At 37.7% G+C, this 20,463-nt stretch overlaps 1 protein-coding gene across 1 annotated transcript in view; it reads left to right on the forward strand.

Annotated features, from left to right (window-relative positions):
• Positions 1-20,463, forward strand: part of LOC124556220 (IQ and ubiquitin-like domain-containing protein) — a 212,723-nt gene that overhangs the window by 91,119 nt on the left and 101,141 nt on the right. Inside the window, exon 6 of the mRNA XM_047130211.1 lies at positions 5,706-5,879. Within this exon, the coding sequence (XP_046986167.1) occupies positions 5,706-5,879 (174 nt within the window). The remainder of the gene's footprint in view (positions 1-5,705; positions 5,880-20,463) is intronic.

Here is a 20,463-nt window from a genome sequence, read left to right on the forward strand (position 1 = left end):
GCCTAGTGCAGGGTTGGGTCAGGTTGCTGTTAACATTGGGGAGTCATGTAGGAATTTTACAAAAGAGGATCAATTAGTAATTGTGGATGGAGCAGGGAATAGTCTTGATAGTGATGGGGAATATGATGTAGGTGGTGACCTGGTGAAGATAGCCACTCAATCTGGTGGCACTAATGTGCACTTTGTGCAACTGTTTCAGCATCATGATTAGCCTCATCTTAATGCTTATGTTAGGTGTGTTAACATGGGGCTGCAGATGGCACTGATGGCGGAGGGCATGACGTACACTGCAGTGGTGCCAGTTGAGTCTATCAATAGACTAGGTTTCGCTAGGCATGGTCTGCACCTCAGTAGGTATGGGAAGGGGAGGCTGACATAGTTTATAGGTGACAGTGTAGTGGGTGGTGGTGGGATCACTCATGGAAAACTTCCTGTAGTAGTTGGTGTTAGAGCTGCACCTTTTTTAGATTGAAGTCAGCTGATAGGTACCCCTGCTTGAAGGAAGTCCCTCTGAAAAGGAATCACCTTCAGAGGAGGTCAGGTATCCAAGTAGAGAAGAAATTATCATTTTTCATCAAAATATAAGAGGTATTAGAGATAAAGTTAGTGAACTGCTTATAATTGTTGACTCTGACATTATTGTTATATCGGAGCACCACTTAAATAATTTCACAATTTCAGAGGTTTTCTTGAGCAGGATACAGATTAGATGCCTGTTTTTCAAGGAGTTCTTTGTGGAGTGGGCGAGTGGCCATGTATCTAAAAAACAGTATTCCATTGAAGTCCGTAGACGTATCACAGCAAAGTACTGAACGGGTATTTGAATGCTGTACAGGGGCAGTTGAATTTAGTACAACTAAACTTCTAATTGTTGTTGTTTATAGGTCCCCTAACTCTGACTTCAAAGCATTTCTGCTCAAGTTAGAGAGGGTTCTTGGTTCACTATATAGGAGATACCAAAAATTAGTGGTGACTTCAGTATTAATTTTGTATAAAGTTGTACATTAAAAAGGATGTTGGAAGATCTCCTAAACTCATATGATCTGATGCTGACTGTTTTTCCAAACCAGGGTGCAGGGGAACAGTGGCACAGCTGTAGACAATATTTTTATTCATTCTTCATTATTAGATGGGCATTCTATTAATGAGTGAATGGCTTTTCAGACCATGATGCACAAATTTTAACACTAAAAGGTTTTTGTACTCAAACAAATGTTATATATAATCACAAACTACACAGAAAAGCTAATCCAATAACTATAAAGAGTTTTTTAAACCTCTTTAAGGAACAAGAGTGGCAGGATATTTAGGGTGCAGATAATATAGGTGACAAATATAATTTGTCATATAAAAATGTTAGAATAATCACAATCAAGCTACAGTAGCTCATTACAAACAGTATTGCAAGGTGCTTAAAAATGTTGTGTTGAGTTCATCCCCATGCATATCTCTACATGGTTTCAGACTTTCTGCTTCCCTGTTTAATCATGGATGGACTCACACAGGGAGATTTTATTTCTTCCTGGAGGGTTCTTTTGCCCAGCTTGCTATTGAGCCACCATTGGCTCATACAGTACCTTGTGCTGACAGTGTTGTTTAGCAGCATAGTCACCCTTGTGCAGATACTAAATACAGAAAAAGATTTTATGTAGGAAAAGGGCATTTATAACAGCCAAAAATGTTTAGTATTTGCAACAGTAAAAGTACCTTGTACTTTAATCATCTAATAAATGCATGAACATTCTTCACACACATTGTGCCAAAACTGACAGTGGCTATAGAATATAGGAATGACAAAAGTCTAGTGGTAACGTTAATATAAAAAGATACAGGCAAACACACATTTTGTTTATTTACATAATCCATATATTTTATTGTGTACAGTTGTCAAAAATATGGAACAACACCCAGCAGAAAAATATTTTACCACAGAAATATTAACAATGATTTGAGTGCATTGTTCAGAGAACTTTGGGAAGAACACTGGGGAGAAATTTATAATGTAGACAATGTTTATAGAAAGTTTAACTCTTGCTTAAACATATTTCTAGAGCACTTTGAGTCTTGTTTTCCCATAAAACAAATAAGTCCAAAACTGAATGAAAGCAAGAATAAGGAGTGGATTACTTCTGAGATTAAAGTACACTGTACTAAGAAGAGAGAATTCTACATGATTCAGAGAACAAGTAGTAGTCAGATTTTGAAACTCCATTACCATCAGTATTGTAATAGCCACCAGTGCCATTAAAAAAGCAAAACTGCAGTGCTATTCCTGAAAACTTAACACTCAAGGATAAGGAAAAATCCATTTGGAATATTATTAAACAGAAAAAAATCAAAAATGGTGGCACAAATGAAACTGAAGTCCACAGGAATGGTGACAATTTTAAATCATTGGCCCCACATTGGGAGAATACACAGCATCCAGTAAAAAACAACCAAATACAGGTGCATTCGATTCACTCGGGCAGACACTGCAGGCACCACCAACAATATGACCTCTAAAGAGATTACCAAATTTATCAGGTCACTAAATAGTAGTAATTCGAATAGCTATGATTGTATTTCTAGCAGAATGTTAAAATCTTGTGCTGACTTTATGGGATCTTTGTAATCAGTCAATGACTTGGTCATGATTACTGACAGGCTTAGATAGGTGCAGTAACAACCATCTACTAAACTGGCAATGAAAGAACCCACCTTTAATTACCGACCTATTTTACTCCCTCTGATCTTTTCAAAATATTTGAAAAAGTAGTCAATGATAGGAGACTAACTCATTTAACTGATGAGAACTTGTTAACTGCCTCACAATTTGTCTTTCTTAAATGATTCTGCACAGAAAAAACAATATAAGACCTCACTAATGAAATGCTAGCAGAGCTAAACAAGAAAAACTATCCTGTTTGTGTATTCTGCAAGTTCACCAAAGCATTTGATTGTGTGGATCACAAAATTCTTTTTGCAAACTTAAGTGTTATGGCAATGTAACAGACGAGACGTCATCAATGTACACAAGAAAAAGCAACAGACCGAAGATGGAACCTTGAGGAACACCAGCTGGATAACAAGTTAAAATCATACATAGATATTCAAGGAACTGGATTCATTGTATTATACCCACAGAAGCAGCTGTCATTGCGTTGATCTAAGAACAAGAGTGTTGTCTTCTTGTGCATATATTCACTCCCTGTTGTCCTCTGAGGCAGAGCTCCTAAGGTAAAAAAAAAGTACTTATTCAGCAAAAGTGAGCAGTAAGAATGTTGTATAAAACAGATAACCATACTTCTTGAAAAATCTTTTTTAATGATATTGAAATTCTTACACTCACAACCAAAAACATTTACTCCTCATCAGTCTTTGTTGTTGATAACAAAAATCAGTTCCAGCTAAACGATGATTTACAGTTACAGGATAAGACACAAAAATAATTTTCATGTAGGCTTTGCCTTCTTGTCTGGAGTTCATATGGAGTATCTGGTAGGAAGATATTTCATAAACTCCCATGTAACATAAAGCAAGAAATTCAGAATCTCCACTGACTACAGGCCCGGATCCAGGTGGTTTCAAACCATGGTGTCTGCCTGGGCAGCAATTTCAGGGAGGCACCAGACTCGTATTCTTGAAGGAGAAAAACCTTGTTTCACAAAGCACCGAGCATCCAGAGCACATGGTCTATCAATTATTGATATGATTTTGAAATGTATCCCTGTTGGTTTTTGAACATTTTTGAACACATTCTAAGTTGATTTCTGAATGAATCATAAGTTGATTTTTGAATGCGTGCATAGTGTATATGACGTCTCTGACAGGGGAATCCCTGATGCATCTAGAAATAAAAAACTTGCCCACAGACAAAAGGGGCTGGGATTATACGAGCTGAGCCAAATAAGACCAAATGGGTGAATGCCAATCATTGTTTGTTTATGTAGTTGATTGGGTGTTCAAATGATCTGCATTGCAATAATTATTAGCAAAATCCATAGATTCAAACTACCAGAGTGGAAATAAATGACTATCAGGATTAACATGTCAGAAAGATTACATATTATCTTCCCAGTGTATCCAAGAAAATTAAATTTTGACAGACAATTTTGCTGGATCACTACACTACCAAGGGCCAGCTGTACAATTCCCGGTTAGCAGCCACTTAAGTTCTATTCTTGGAATACCATGGAAAATGTGTTGTACAAACATTTAATAATGCCTAACTGTAGAATAAACATGAGATAACTAAACTGATGAGTCTGGCAGGGTTAATAAAGTTAACTGGAGAATAAATTTTGACAATGGTACAGATACATACAGAATTAGTGATGAGAAGATTGTTAATTACAACAAGGAAGGAGAAGAAACAGGGACATCACATAAGTTATCTGGAAGACTATGACAATTCAAAATTTACATAAAAATTTTGTACTACTACTTTTTGATCTCATGCTTGAGAAACTGGAGCATATGAATGAAATGTGAAACTCTTTCCTAATATAGAACTTTTTGCTTGTTGTAGGCCTAATTGGCATTACATACACAGTTGACCAATGTGTATGTAGTATATTCAGAACATAGTTTTCTTAATATTTAAATTACTGGTATGTGAGGGTAAAGGATGATGTCATGAAGTTATCACAAATTTGCGTTTAGGTTTTCATCAACAGAATAATAAATTACATTGATATTTTCTTTACATTACTCTTAAAAATGTTGGTTTTATTTCTAACTGAAAGGCATTGTTTGTTAAAGAGTATGTTGCATATGTTACCTAGCCCATCATGCCTTGTGCTCAATCTTAGACTCATCAGAAGAATGTTTCACTTGGGCCATGTGTCATGGTTGTGCATTTCTTCATTTGTTACAAACTGGTCAAGGATTTTTTCCCCAAAGTAGACTGTTTTAGAGTATAAATACAGGGGACTGGCAATATATTATTTTTATATATTTTGGTAGCTGATTTTAATGACTTTTTTTCATTATTTTTATTATTCTCTCCTGCATAAGGAAAATTTTTCTGTGAGAAATTCTCTAAAAAGGGATTCTATGTGCTATAATTGATAGTGAAATCCAAATATACTCCATTTTCAGTGTGTTTACATCAAGTTTTCCTGAGGATTCTGTTATGTAACTGAGACTGCACAACTTTTTTAGCAGCTTCTTTCCTAATGAAATATGCTGTCCATCCATACTCCCAAAAACTTTTTCTCTGGTACTACTTTGCCATCAGTTTTTAAGGGTTGCACATAAGAGGACAATATCTGAATGGATGGATAAACATACAAGCATTATTGTTTGTGTCTGGCAGAAATATATTCTTGTACAGCCAGGAGAGGAGTCTTTCACAGCTCAGCACTTTTCTTATTTGGTGAACAGAGACTAACTTAAATATTTAGTCCAGTTTTCCTAGCCAACTGTAAATTGTTAGAGTTTTTTTGCACCCAACATTTAAAATTGTTTGATGTCTATTTAGTACTAAGCTCTGTCTCTAATGACATCACTAATCAATGGGACCTTACACTCTAATCTTCCTTCCTTCCTAAATACAAAGGAAAGTGACTGCCAAACTATCTCCTCTGAGGATTTGCTTGCTTGGCTAATGTTCCAACATATTCAGTAATAGTAGAGAAATGCCTCTCTGAATGTAGATGATTAGGTATTATACTACAATCTTTTTAGTTAGTGTTGGCTTCATATCTTTCCATTTCTTACAGCTGAGGGGCTACAATTGCAAAATTACCAAAGAAATACGAGATTTACTTAATCAAGAGTGTGATTTAATTTCTTTGGGTCTTAAGAAAAGTGACTTAGATGGTCTACGTAAGCGAATAAAGAAGCTTTTTTTAGAATTTATGAAAGCTCCAGAGTTCAACCCGGCTGTCACTAAGGTATGTATATCAATAAAAATCAAACTGTTTGGTCTGCAAGAACAAGAAGTAAACTTTAAATACAATGTGTGAAATGCAGAAAAATATAATAATTTTAAAACCCATAAGTGACTGAATTCACTGTTTGACTAAGTATAGATCTTTTTTCCTAAGATTAGATTTACCTGAAAAGTTCTGTCCATTATGCTTATTTGTGATATTTTTATAGCTTTGTCCATAATAATAGCTTTTTTGGTAATTTTTAAACTAATAAGAAAAATTTTAGTGTCATTTTCTTTTACTAAAGCATTCAGTATTCTGGTGTTTGTGAGATGCTGAAGTGTATTTAATAACACTTTAAATTTCTTGTAATTAAAATATGTTGTAATTAGCCCTTTAAAAAAGGGAAAAACCACAGAATTGTGATAGAATTTTAATTACGTAATACAGAGATATAATGCAATGAAATACCTTGATAGTTACATGGAAACTATCTTATCTTTGCTGTGATCCTCACAATGCTTGATCAAACCATATTCAACAAACAGCTGCAGCACGTTAAATTTGCCTGCACAAAAATTTGTTTCTTGTTTAGAAAACCAGCAGCATTTTTCTTGAGAACATGTACCCATAGTAAACTACACTACAAGTACTGACACAACCATGTCTCTGGCACTGATCTACATTCTTCTGTTACTTATTAATACAGTTGTGCAGAAGACAGTAGGTCAGTTTGAAATTACAGCCGGGACCAAGGATGTCACATTATGCAATGGTAGTATAAATCAATCACAGATTAGGATCTGATCCTCCTCTACTATTGTGGCTCTATTCACATGACTTCTAAACATCTGTAAGAGTTCTGAAAACCTTAGGCCTTTCCCAAGAGCTCATTTCTGCACCAGTAAGATTCTCATTCCATTTGCATGTCTTATTACTAACTTTTACACAAGATTTCGTTGTTAACTTCTATCTCCCCTCAACATACAGTCTCCTTGATCAAATGTCCCCAGACACTCTATCCAGTATTTGTAAAACTCCATTCATTCCATCTCTTTTTTGTGTCTCTTGAAGACAGATTGCATAGTTGATGTCACTGAAGGCACAAATATTAGTGTGCAGACACTTGCTTTGAATGTACTGGAGTGTAAGTACAGTCTGAAGCTGAACCCATTAAAGTACATTAAGTACATAAATAGCAACAAAAATTGGAGGCCCACTACACTGGCCGATTTGGTTGTAATACATGTACACTGGAGTTTAGAACTACCCTTAAATGAGTTAGTACAGCCCTTAATCCATATGAGTAAAACACTTGCACTGCCTACTGGATGTTTAGTCAGTATTGCTGGCATGATGGTCATGTCCTACAAATGACAGAGGTTCCCATGACTTCCAGCATGCTATCTGACTCTCCTGTTTCTAGCTAGTTAGTTACATGGTCCATGGATCATTTTGCATGACAGATCATAATGATGTGTAATGAGTCATTTTACATTTATACTGCAAATTAATTTGTACATAGAGTTAATGTTATGAACATTTCTAACAAGGAAATGATCCAATAAGCCATGTCAAAACCTACCCTGAAGTTTTTTACACAGGAAGAAGACAACAAGGAAATGCATTGCCAAAATTTTAGGTGCTAAGAGGCACTGCAAGTATTTTGTAAAAAATGTTGAACTTACACATTTTTGCCACATGAAGAACATCATATAACATCTACAGCTACTACGTCTACATGGTTACTCCGCAATTCACACTTAAGTGCCTGGTAGAGGGTCCATCGAACCATTTTCATACTACTTCTCTACCATTCCACTCTTGAATGCCACATGGGAAAAAGGAACATCTAAAGCCTTCCGTTCAAGCTCTGATTTCTCTTATTTCATTAAAATGATCACTTCTCCCTAAGTAGATGGGTACAACAAAATATTTTCACATTCAGATGAGAAAGTTGGTGACTGAAATTTCATAAATAGATCTCACCGCAAAGAAAACTGCCTTTGTTTCAGTGACTGCCACCTCAACTCACATATCATATCAGTGACACTCTCACCCCTATTGTGCGATAACACAAAACAAGCTGCCCTTCTTTGCACTTTTTCGGTGTCCTCCATCAATCCCACCTTGTAAGGATCCCACATCGTGCAGCAGTATTCCAGCAGACAAGTGTAATGTGGGCTGTCTCTTTAGTGGGTTTGTCGCATCTTGTAAGTGTTCTTCCAACAATGCGCAGTCATTGTTTCACCTTCCCCACAATATTATCTATGTGGTCTTTCCAATTTAAGTTGCCCATAATTGTAATTCCTAGGTATTTAGTCTAATTGACAGCCCTTGGATGTGTGTGATTTATCGTATACCCAAAATTTATCAGATTTCCTTTAGTACCCATGTGGATGACCTCATACTTTTCTTTGTTTAGTGCCAATTACCACTTTTCGCACAATACAGAAATTCTCTCTAGATCATTTTGTAATTGGAATTGATCGTCTGATGATTTTACTAGATGGTAAATTACACCGTTATCTGAAAACAATCTAAGGAGGCTGCTCAGATTTTCACCTAGATCATTTATGTAAAGCAGGAACAGCAGAGGGCCCATGACACTACCTTGCGGAATGCCAGATATCACTTCTCGCTCTACTCAATGATTTCCCATTTATCACTAGAAACTGTGACCTCTCTGAGAGGAAATCCCAATAGTGGTTTGTACAGCCCTTCCCGCCTAGTGCACGACTTAGTGAATCATTCATGCAGTGCCATGTAGCAGAATTATCCAGAGTGCAAGGACACCAGTTTTAAGCAACTAAGGCCTGGTTTACAAGTGAACAAATGCAAGCAAACACATGCAAATGTGCATTTGCAGAAAATTCACTACTATTTGCTTGTATGTGGGTAGAACTGTTTATTCTAGAGAGGATGGAAATGAACACAAGGTAGCGAACATTACCTATGAATACCGTGTTATTAGTTTTTGGAGCTAATATTTGGCATACAGGATACGACTCTTTCTTGTTAGAGCCACAATGTGAAGCTTTGCAATTCAGTGAGGATTATTTTGCATTGCAATCACACTATTCTGATGGAGAATGCAAAGTGGCGCAGGGTAGGAAGAATTTAAGTGTCTCAATTTGTATGGAAGTGTGACATGCACGGAGATCATGTACTTTACACAGGACTGCATCCCTATCTCTCTTTAGCACTGGTCCAAAATTTTCCTTGTATGTCAGCTGCAATTTTCCCCTGGCTTCTCATTACCATTGAGGGGAAGTTTATAAACAGAACACTAATTACTGATGTCAAGCATCATCTCAAGAGATGACACAGCTAGTGCTTCCACTATGCTGGTAAGTTATAATGGCAAAGTGCATGATTCATGAACCAGAGAGCCTGGAATAAAATCCTGTTCAGACCACAATTTTTTCATTATGAATTTTAACCTTGGATTTACTTCTCACAGTTGCTGGAGTGGCCACAAAAGGCATGTGGTTCGGATTCCGTGTTAAACTGTAGGTCTCCATGTTCTGATTAGGTAGCTAGGGAAGATTAAGGACATGTAAGTAGTTGCAGTGGTGCCCAGTTGAAAGACCTGCAAGAGGCCTACTGGGTACACCAAATTGAATCCTCTTTTGCTCATGCTTGTTAGCTTGTTTGCTCTGGTGAAAATCTGGCTTAAACTACACAAACAGTTTTTGGAATAACTTCATATCAACAATTCAGTTCTTTCACATGTAATTCTGATAAAAGTGGCTAGCAGAGAAAATAAAATCACAGCAGTGTTCAATGTCACAGATGACTTCCAACAATGAGGACTTGTATTATGTTGAAATGAAATGTGTCTTGCAGTACTACATGTTATGACAATTCCTGTAGGCCATTCCTTTTAATAATGTTTGAATGTTGTACATTTAGTGAGTAGAAGACCCAAAATATTCATTGCCTCTGATAGCCATGGCAGAGTCTGTGCAAGAAACATTTTGCAAGCATGAGCTGCCTGAATGGTCTTGCGGAAACCAAGAAATTCAATCCACAAACAGAAAACTAAAAAAAAAAAAATAGTGAAAGGCTCCCATAACTCTTGTTTTATTAATGCTCCTAGTAACAAGGAGCTATATACAGCACATGGACAGCACCTAAATGCAACTGGTAAAGAACTAATTGCCACAAGGATTCATGAATCAGTGGAAACAAACAGGGAAGTGTACAAAACAGAAGTAGTACTTAAATGGAAGGAAACTGCAGTTTCAAATACGGAATCAGTGAGAATTGTTACTGACACAATTCCAGCACAAATAACAACAGAATCCTTAAAAGTGAATTCTGTATGTGTGAAGAGCACAATTACTCAAGAAATAAACATACCCAAGAGATCAGTGCAAAAGTTAGAAGAAGTAGCAAATGACGTTGCAGGAAAGAAAACACCATATAAGAAGAGTGCCCTACTTGCAGAAAGAAGAATAGCAACTCAAGCTCAAGGAGTGAGAATACCAACAGGTGTAATATGGCAGTCAACCTGAAGAAAGAAACCACAACCAAGGGACCAGGATTTTTGGTGGGACCAGTGGTGATTTCCCAGAAGGAAGCTGTTAACAAAGTGAGTCAACAAGTGTGTGACTATCATAACACAGATGATCACAGTGCACCAAGATTAAACACATTAGCTGAACTTACAACTTCAAATACAGAGTCAAATTGCTCTCAAAGGAATACAGACAGAGAAAAACTACTTACTTTTCTACAAGTTAACATATGTTGTATTAGAAATAAGATTTTAGAACTAGAACATTTATGTAACACAGAGCATGTAGATGTTATATGTGTATCTGGGCACTGGTTAACCCAAGGACAAATAAATCTATTTGTTCCACTAGAGTTTGTTGTGGGAGAAATGATATGTAGAAAACAGAGAAAGAATGGTGGGACTGGAATTTTTGTCAAAGATGGAATAAAGTTTTCCAGAATTGATGTATCTACTTACTCCTCAGAACTAGGTGGGTAGTTTGGTTGTGTGGAACTAATGAATGAAAATATAGTGGTAGTTATTCTAAATAGGTCACCAGCAGGTGATGTAAATTTGTTTATTGAAAAATGTGAATTAATAGTTGAGAAGATATTAAAGACTAAGACAAGAATTGCTATATGTGATGATTTCCACATAGAAATATCAAACTCTGTATTGTACAAACAACCATGCCACACGTAAGAATGCCTTCATAGACAGTATTGTTGTGAATTACCATAGGTAAGATTTTACAGTCAGATTTGCAGGAAGTGGACTTGCAAATCATGAGCCACTACTCCTTAGACTCTGTAAGAGGCAGCTAGTTTAAACTGAAGAACCTAAAGTAGTAATAGTACGAGGTCAGAAGGATGAGTACGTAAGTATGTTTGTTGATAGATTAGGAAGTGCAGATTGGAACTTTATATATAATTGTCAATCTGGGAAAAGGGAAGCTGAAATTACCTTTGATAACTTCTTTAAAAAGTACACAGATGTATGGTGTTCTTGCTCACCAGTAAAAAAAAAATTAGATATCCAAGGGAAATGAAAAATAAAAGTCTGAACTGGCTTACAGAAGAGCTAGCAGAAATTAGAGGAAACATGCATATGTTGTACCAGATGCATAAGCAAGCCACTAACCAAGGGCCAGAACAGAGTGTGAACATTCATAGGTCATATCTGAAATGCAAAAAATTCTACAAATTTAAACTTCTTCTGGCAAAAAAGCAAGCAGTGGAAAACTAATAGAAAGGGCTCCCAATACATGCAAGGCAGTGGCAAATAATAATACAAGAGAATACACCAAAATGCACAGAAACAGCTCTGCTTGAACCCAAGGAATTAAATCAGTACTTTTTGAAACTCAGTTAAAGAAATAAGTAACAGAATTAAAGCAACAGATTCATATGCAGTGGACGTTGTTGGAACACCACTGCTTCTTAACATGGTATTTCAATACAGGGCTGTCACACCTGTAGTGGTTCGCCTACTTTCTTTATTTCTTCATTTGTTGTCCTCGGTGTCAATGTACTAGCTGAAAAAATAGGGGGAAGACATGCAGTACTGTCTTCTGTAAATGACCTAACCGACAGATGCACAGTTGCATTTCACAGTCTTTTACTTTCACTTTTCACAACCTTCCAATAATCCACAGTTATATATGGCCAGTGCACTATTGCTCTAACTTCCCATAAGCCTCATTAATAGTTAGCAGGTGAACCATCCATATACTGCTACAATAGTTCACTGTTGAGCATCTATGAGCAGTAAAACCTTAACCACAAAGTTCACAGTTCTTGAAGAATAGAAAGGTACGTATAGAGCAGACACTGTCACTGTTTTAACACATGACCTAATTGTGTAACACTTATTGCACTGTTAAGTTGATGCATTGTTGTCATTCTAACCAACACAGGTTCCTCGTCTGAAACTCGGCCGTGGACTGACTGTTTCATGACCAAAAATTGGGCCCTTATATATCCTCACAATAATAGATATTGAAACTACACATTGTTCAAAGTTTAATTTACAGAAATAACAATTAAAACTTAACTCATTAAATTAACTGACTACATCAAAAAATTGGTTCTTTTTAACAGTTTCTTCTACTACAAGGGTTAAGCCAAATAATTTGTTTGGATCAAGAAATTAACAAATATAGTTATGTAGACAATACCTTTCACACAACTGTTAATTACTTTGAAATTAATTAAGGACTGGCTATGCTAACATGTTTTCGAATATAGCCAAATAGATACTCTAAGAATACTTACATTTTGTCTTCCAAATGTTTACAATTAATACAGAATTTATATTTGTTTATACATCAACAACAGAATTTAAGTTACAAAAAAATTACTGATTTCACCCTATAACAAAAGAATAGTCAAAATAAATTAGAAAATCAATTACACACATAAAACTAAGCACAAAATTAGATCTGGTGTTATATTCTTTAAAACTGAGGGCCAGCCTTCCTCTTTTATGAAAATGCAGATTATATTCATGTATGTTAATGGTACTTAATTCGAAAATGAAATAATGAATTTTAAGGAGGCAGATGGCAAAACAATAGGGTAAGTAAAAATATCCCAGCTTGCTTTGTCACACACCTGCTAATGTTATAAAAGCTGTATCCAAATTTTCAAGTTCTGAAAGTATGGGCTGCTATTGGTTATCAGATAACATAATTAAAAAGACAATAAAATCAATCATCAGACCATTAGCTTTTATTTTTAATAAGTGTGTGGAACTTGGATTTTATCCAGATGCACTTAAGGTATCAAAAGTTGTCCCAGTTTTTAAAAAAGTGGGCAAACATCTTCCCCAAAGCTACAGACCAGTCACCATAGTTCCAAAATTCTCAAAGATATTTGAGACACTGATACACACACAAATAATCAGCTTCTTTGAAAGACACAATACCCCAAGTAGCAATCAGTTTGGTTTTCGCAAGGGAAAAAACACAACAGGGGCCGTCTTGGAAATCATTGACCAAACTTTAACAGCTTTTTAAAACAATAACATGGTATCACTGGTATTATGTGACCTAAGTAAAGCTTTCGATTGCATTCCTGTTGACGTACTACTGAGGAAACTAGAGTTTTATGGTTTGAGAGGCAGCACTTTAGCTGTGATAAGTTCTTATTTAAGTTACCGAAAACTATTTGTTTCAGTCAGGAATGTAAATTCTTCTGTAATGGAAATCAGCAGAGGTGTACCACAAGGGTCCATCCTTGGACCCTTCTTCTTCATCGTAGCTATCAATGATTTACTTAAAAACATAGGCCACTCTGTCATATTTGATGCTGATGATACAACATTACTTACCACATATCAGAACATTTCAGATCTGAATAGCGTAACAAAAGAAGCACTTGATAAGGCTCTGGACCCATTTGCAGCCAATAAGCTCCTGTGTAATCCTAAAAAAGCCAATAACTTTTAATGGGAATATAAAATGAAGTAGGCAATAAGTCAGTAAAACCCATAGGGATTCACATTGACTCAAAACTCTATTGGGAGGAACATGTCAGTCACATATGTCAAAAAAGTATCTTCAGTGGCATACCTTATCTTGAAACTAAGGGAGGTAGTGAGCTTGGAGTACCTCAGGGTGATGTACTTTGGGCTATTCCAGTCACATATTTCATATGGTCTGATTATATGGGGGCACTCCCCTCACATCAAGAACATCTTGAAACTACAAAAAAATATTATGCATAATATGTAAAAGAGGTCATAGGGAGCACTGTCATCCTCTTTTTTCCAGACTCAGAATTGGAGCAGCACCACAGTTTAAGATAGGAAAGTTAGATTTGGTGCAATATTTCTGAGTGCACAAGTTACAGCCAGATGGGGGCCTGTTGACAATAAGTTACACTGACCAGCAGTTGCGATGTAGAATGGAGGCCACAGTGCCATTGAACCACTGAAAACAGTAAATGCAGTGGTTTGCATTGCACAAGTTACAGGCAGAAGGGGTCGACTGCCACAACCTAGGTGTTATGAGTACATGACTGAGAGCGGCGCATTAGCAAAACACAGGCTGCATATAAATAGGTGCCGGTTTTCTAACGAGAGGAATTCAAGTGTGGCAGCTCTCCTGGACAGCGGGGTATGTCACACCACTGGCTACACACAGCAGCAGATGGGGCACTATCGTTCCAGTCCACAGCAGGTTGCTGGTTCGACCCTCTGAGGCCAACATGGGGTCCGTAGTCAGCTAGCAGTGGGCCACTTGATGGCTCTCTATCACGGGCAGTTTTGTTGGCTCTCAACAGATGCTGGAGGCATCGCTAGGTGAAGGCCACTGAGTCGGCTGCCGGCGCATCCTGACATCATCAAAACACTGCAGCTGTACATGGCTGTCATGCTGCAGTATGTTACACGGGTCACTGAGGTAGCCCTTCCATGCCAAGCTGTTTTGAAGACAGCGAAGTGGTGTCCTTGGCATCGCAGGACCCTGTGACACAGACAGAGAGGAACATGGCACTGTAGATGGGAATAATAAAACACTTGAAGACCACAGCCGAGTTTTAATATGCCGCATCCTGACAGTTTCCATCCACGTCCAACATTCTTCCACTGCATGCCAACATCTACATTTGGCAGTGACGGCTACATTTGGTGTCAGAAGTGGGATGAGTATTTGAAGCATATTGTATGTGCATACAATGCAGAAGTCCACAGCAATACTGGTTTGTCTCCATTTGAGGTAGTGTACGGGTGAAAAATGCCATTACCATTTGATTTAGTGAAGCTACAGAAAGGAAAGACCAGTGAATCCATATGTCAATTCGCGAGGACAATTCAGGATGTTTGGAAATGGGTACAGAAGGTGGATATGAAAGCTTTGGAAAGGAAGTTTATCACAGTATAGAGTAGGGCAATGGGTAAAACTATCCAGTCCCTATATGCCAAAAGGGAAAATGGAGAAGCTTGTCATGAGGTATCAAGGGCCATACGAAGTAGTTGAAACCACATCCCCCATTAATGTTAAGCTTCAGCTGCTAACTAAAACAACGATAGTACACATTGGACGGTTGTGGCCATTTAAGGGTTGTCCAAATGTGATTCCAGGCATGTCACAGGAAGGGAAGAGGAAGAAAGAGGGAGTGGAGAGAGGTGTCAAGTGCAGGGAAAACCAGGAAGATAGAGTACAGTATGTTGTATCGTATGCTTTGAGATCCAGAAAGTAGTAGAGTATTTGTAGTTTTTTGTTTTCTTGTTTGTGCCATTGGGTTTGTGTAGATTAATTAGACATTGTATTTTCATATGTTGTATGTGTTTTCGAGTATTGTGACCCTGCTGGGGACAGGAGTCTTTTTGAAGAGGGAGGAAGGGTGATGGTGATCACTGTCTTCAGGCCACTGAAAAAGGGAGCATTGAGCAAGTTGGTAGAAGTAAAAAACTGAGGAGGCATTGCTGATCTCGGCAGTTAACAGCCGGTACACTTAGATGACAAGGGAGGAATTACGGAGCTGCAATAGAGGGAAAGTAACAGTATGTCCAGCCAGGGTGATAAGCACCAATCTGGACACATGCACAGTAAAGTTATTTTTAGCCAGGAGGAAAGAAATAGACTGTTCAAGGGACATTTTGAAGCCAAAATTGAGCTTGCAATGGGTCAGGATGCATTGGATCATCTCCACCTATGAAAATTTGATAGTAGTAGCAAGTTGTTTTGAGCAGGGAGTACTTGCAGAAGCGAAATGTATAGAGTTCAAGGGGGGCAGAATTTTAATTAATGGAACTGCGTGTAACATAATAGGACCAACCTTCCATCTGCCAGCGTCAATTTCAGGAGTCATGCAATTCAATGTTACACAGCCACAGCTGTATTGGCCAGAAGCAACTTAAGAGTTTTGCCAAGGCAGAACTGACCTTGTTAAATCAAACTCTAGAGTCAGGTCTGTTGAGATCCGTAAACCAGTTCATTTCAGAGCAAGAAGGGTGCATATCAGCCTAGCAGCTTGTGCAGCATGTTGCTCAATATAGGGAAAGGCAACGACAAGTAACAATTGATTGGAGCACCTCTGTGCCAAGTACCATTGCAGTCTTAACTTTGTTGTGTGTTGTTTTCACTCTGGTCAGGTAGAGAACCAATTCCAAGAGGGAACTGACGGTAGTCCAAATCCCAGTGGATTGGATACTGAGAGTGTAAGACAGGTAGGTAATGGGTTGATTGAGCATTAAGTGGAGTGGTCATTCAGTAAGGAATTTTTATGTTTCGTCTTATGTCATGTGTTTAAGAGGACTACACCACATCTAACTTTTCTAATAGTAGTAGTAAATATGTCATAAGTACATGCTGACCCAGACAAGTTTAAGAGTAGTTAGAGGTTGATCTGGGGACCAGGTCTTTCAGAAGGGGGGAATAATGTAGCAGCACCACCGTTTAAGATAGGAAAGGTAAATTCAGTGAAATACTTCTGAGTGCACAAGTTACAGCCAGGCATGGGCCTGTTGACAGTAAGTTACACTGACCAGTGGTTGCGAAGTAGAATGGAGGCCACAGGGCCGTCGAACCACTGCATAGAGTAAATGCAGCAGTTTGCATGGCCCACGTTACAGGCAGAAGGGGCCCACTGGCACAACCTAGGTGTTATTAGTATGTGACTCGGAGCAGTACGTTAGCAAAACAGAGGCACACAGCCGCATATAAATAGGTGCCAGTTTTGTAACGAGGGGGATTCAACTGTGGCAGCTCTCCTGGATGGTGGGCCACTCAATGGCTCTCTGCCATGGGCAATCTTGGCTCCCAACACACACCGGAGGCATCCCGAGGTGAAGGCCACTGAGTCAGCTGACATTGTCAAAACACCGTGGCTGTACACAGCCGGCATGCCTCAGTACGTTGCACAGGTCACTGAGGTAGCCCTTCCGCGCCAAGCTGTTTTTCAGACATCAAAGTGGTGTCCTCGGCATCACGGGACCCTGTGATGCAGACAGAGAGGAACGTGGCACTGTAGCTGGGAATAATAAAACACTTGAAGATCATGGCCGAAATTTAATATGGTGCGTCCTGACAGTTTCCATCCACATCCAATATTCCTCCACCACACGCCAACATCTACATTTGGCAGTGACGGCTACAGAATACTCACAATTATAAATTTATAAATTTATGTGTCTGTTCTCTACATTAAAAATAAATTTCAGAATTTACTGCCAGAGGAGAAATACATGAACACAACACCAGAGCTAAGGGTAATTTAGACATACTGTGCAACAGATTAGCAGGAAAAGGAAATTCCCACAAAGTAAACCCACTCAAAATGTTCAATGAACTGACAGTTTATGTTCAGTCTATGGATATAATTTTTTTTTAAAACTAAATGGAACAGCTGGCTGTCAGATCATCCATTCTATGACATTAAAGAATTTTTTGAGATGCCTGAGGAGGATATTAGCAATTAAAAGTTGTTTGTAGTTAAACATATTGTTGTATGCTATGGTTAATCATGGGTAATTACATAGTGTATGCAATACACGATACACTATATACAGAGTATACTATACAATACTATATTATATTAGATTATAGTATAGTTTATTGCATTAACTTTAAGAAACTATCCTGGTGTAATTTGGTACACAGCCACGATTAAAATGTATACTATAATGAATTGATAGTAGTTTATTTTATTATTATGTGTGTACCACTACATCCTGTATGACAAAACCAGTATCATTGTAAAATGACCTATGGTGAATAAAATTCTTGATTCTTGATCAGTGAAACAATTCTTTGTTTATTCCCTGTAGTTGTCACAAAAATGTGAAGTGTCTGTTGAATGACAAAAACAAATATTTTTCTTGCACCAGGCACAGTGGACAAAGGAAAAACCGATGCAGTCAGGCACTTCACAGTAACCACTAGGCAGAACTGGGATGGAGTCCGAAATGGCCCCGGCTGTTGTTCTGCATATTGTGCTGCATACCAGGCATACTTAATCAAATTCATAAAGTGTGGTGACAAAAACTGGTAATGCACAAATGACTGGAGCCTAAGAATACTTTTCCACTGATAAAACTGAAATGAGATAGAGGTTTCAGAAATTAAGTTGTCTGATGATTTCCTGAAAAATGCTTTCCACTGTCGAAAAAATTCTTTATCCAGAAGTTGAATTGCACTAGAAGTTGCAGGCAGAAACTGCATTACATCTACAGATTGTTTGTCATCCTCCACAGAAATAGAGGTGTCAATATATCCATACCATGAATTAGTTTCCGTAGCTGGTAGGAATATGTTTCAAATGAAATGTTGAAAACTATTCTTTCCCAGTTTTCCAGATTTTTGTAACTAAAAAGTCCATTTTTTTTTAATTTTTGGTGCTAATTTGCCTTGCAGTTCTTGAAGACAGCTATACACCTGTGGAAACAGTAAACCACTCATACTTATCACTGGTGTTATCATATATGAATGTGTCATTGCATTAATTGATTGGGCAACCAACTCGGTCTTTTTTTCACTCCAAAATGATAAAATGCAGCGTGCATGCAGTCCTTTCATGAAACCTGACTGATCAGCATTATGAACAGCAGTTGCGAGGATAATGGCAAGTTTTGTCTTTATGTCAGCTATGAATTTCTCTTTAGCATTGTCTATCACTGGCAGCTGCTCTGCACATTTACATGATGTAAACTTGCTAATTTTGCAACCTCCTATTCTGTAAGATTTCTGTAACCTGCGTAGCCAGGTCTACGAAGCCTAGAAGTTAGCAGTGTTCATGTCAGATGCAATTCGGAGGGCCCAATCTCATAGATCTCCATCGGTAATGGTGCCTAGCATCTCACGAGCACTTCTAAATCTTTCAAACAGTTTTTCATTCAGATGGTTTCGGGTTTCCATTTTGTGCATATTTCTTACTTCATGTGATTCATTCTTCCATTTGTACTGTTCACTCTCCGATTTTATGAAATGAAAACATCTTTGCACACTGTGTAACTTCAAGTGTTTTTTCCCTAAAGTATTCTTCTTCATAACTGTTACTGTCACAACTGGCATCGTCCGAACCACAATTCAGGGAATCATCACAGGTATTTCCTATATTTTCTAAGGTATCCACAATTTCAAACGAAATGTCGATATCATTTGAATGAATGTCAAGGAAATCAACTAACAAATGACATATATGTACGTCCTCAGGAGAAGTAGGTAATTTCAGCTGGAAACCACACTATTCATATTTCGACAATGCTAAATTGAGAATGTTAATTGGATCCCATATTACTGTGAAACTGGAAGAAAGAAAAAGGTAGCCTACTATTAGTAGGCATGCCTTACAAAAGCACAATAAATATTAATTCAGCTTTATCTGTATTCTCAATACTTACCAATACTGCAAAAAGCAGCTGATAATTTGTAATAGATGTTACTTGAGTGGCTAATTCAAGAGAATAGTGGTGTCAGAGAAAGTATCAACGAATGGTAACCTGAAATGTTTACAAATTACGATCAGGTTGTGTTGTGTTTCCTGTTTATAAATGTACTGCCGACCTTGGTGGTTTTTTTTTTTTTTTTGGACCATTCCCTTGTAAGTTGCAGTAGTTCTAATTTCTAAGTGGAGTAATGAATGTTATTTTTCCTTCTGATGTTGTATTTATGTACCTCATTGTTCCTTTTCAACTGTAGTGGATTATTTGCAACAAACTTCATGAGAAAACAAATATAATGTGGAGCTATAGTTAGAATGCCCAACTCCTGAAACAGGTGTCTACATGATGATCATGGGCAAGCATGACATATTATTCTTACAGCACTTTTTGAGCAATGAAGACTTTCTTCCTTACTGATGAGTTACTCCAGAATATTATTACATATGACATTATTGAATGAAAATACGCAGAATATGTCAACTCACCAAGCAGTGGCAGGAGACACACATACAAAAAATTGTTTTACATATGCAAGCTTTCAGAGCAAGTTTCTCCTTCTTCTGGCAGAAGAGTTGAAGGGGGAGGAGGAAAAAGTGTGGCTTTGGAAAAGTGATATAGTTTGGAAAAGTCACCAAGAACCCCTGGTCAGGGGAGACTTAACCGACAGGATGAGAAGGAAAGTCTTTCCTGTTCTGTGGGATTATAAGTTGAATGAAG

Source organism: Schistocerca americana, chromosome X (genome assembly GCF_021461395.2).
Source record: "Schistocerca americana isolate TAMUIC-IGC-003095 chromosome X, iqSchAmer2.1, whole genome shotgun sequence".
Taxonomy (NCBI): domain Eukaryota; kingdom Metazoa; phylum Arthropoda; class Insecta; order Orthoptera; family Acrididae; genus Schistocerca; species Schistocerca americana.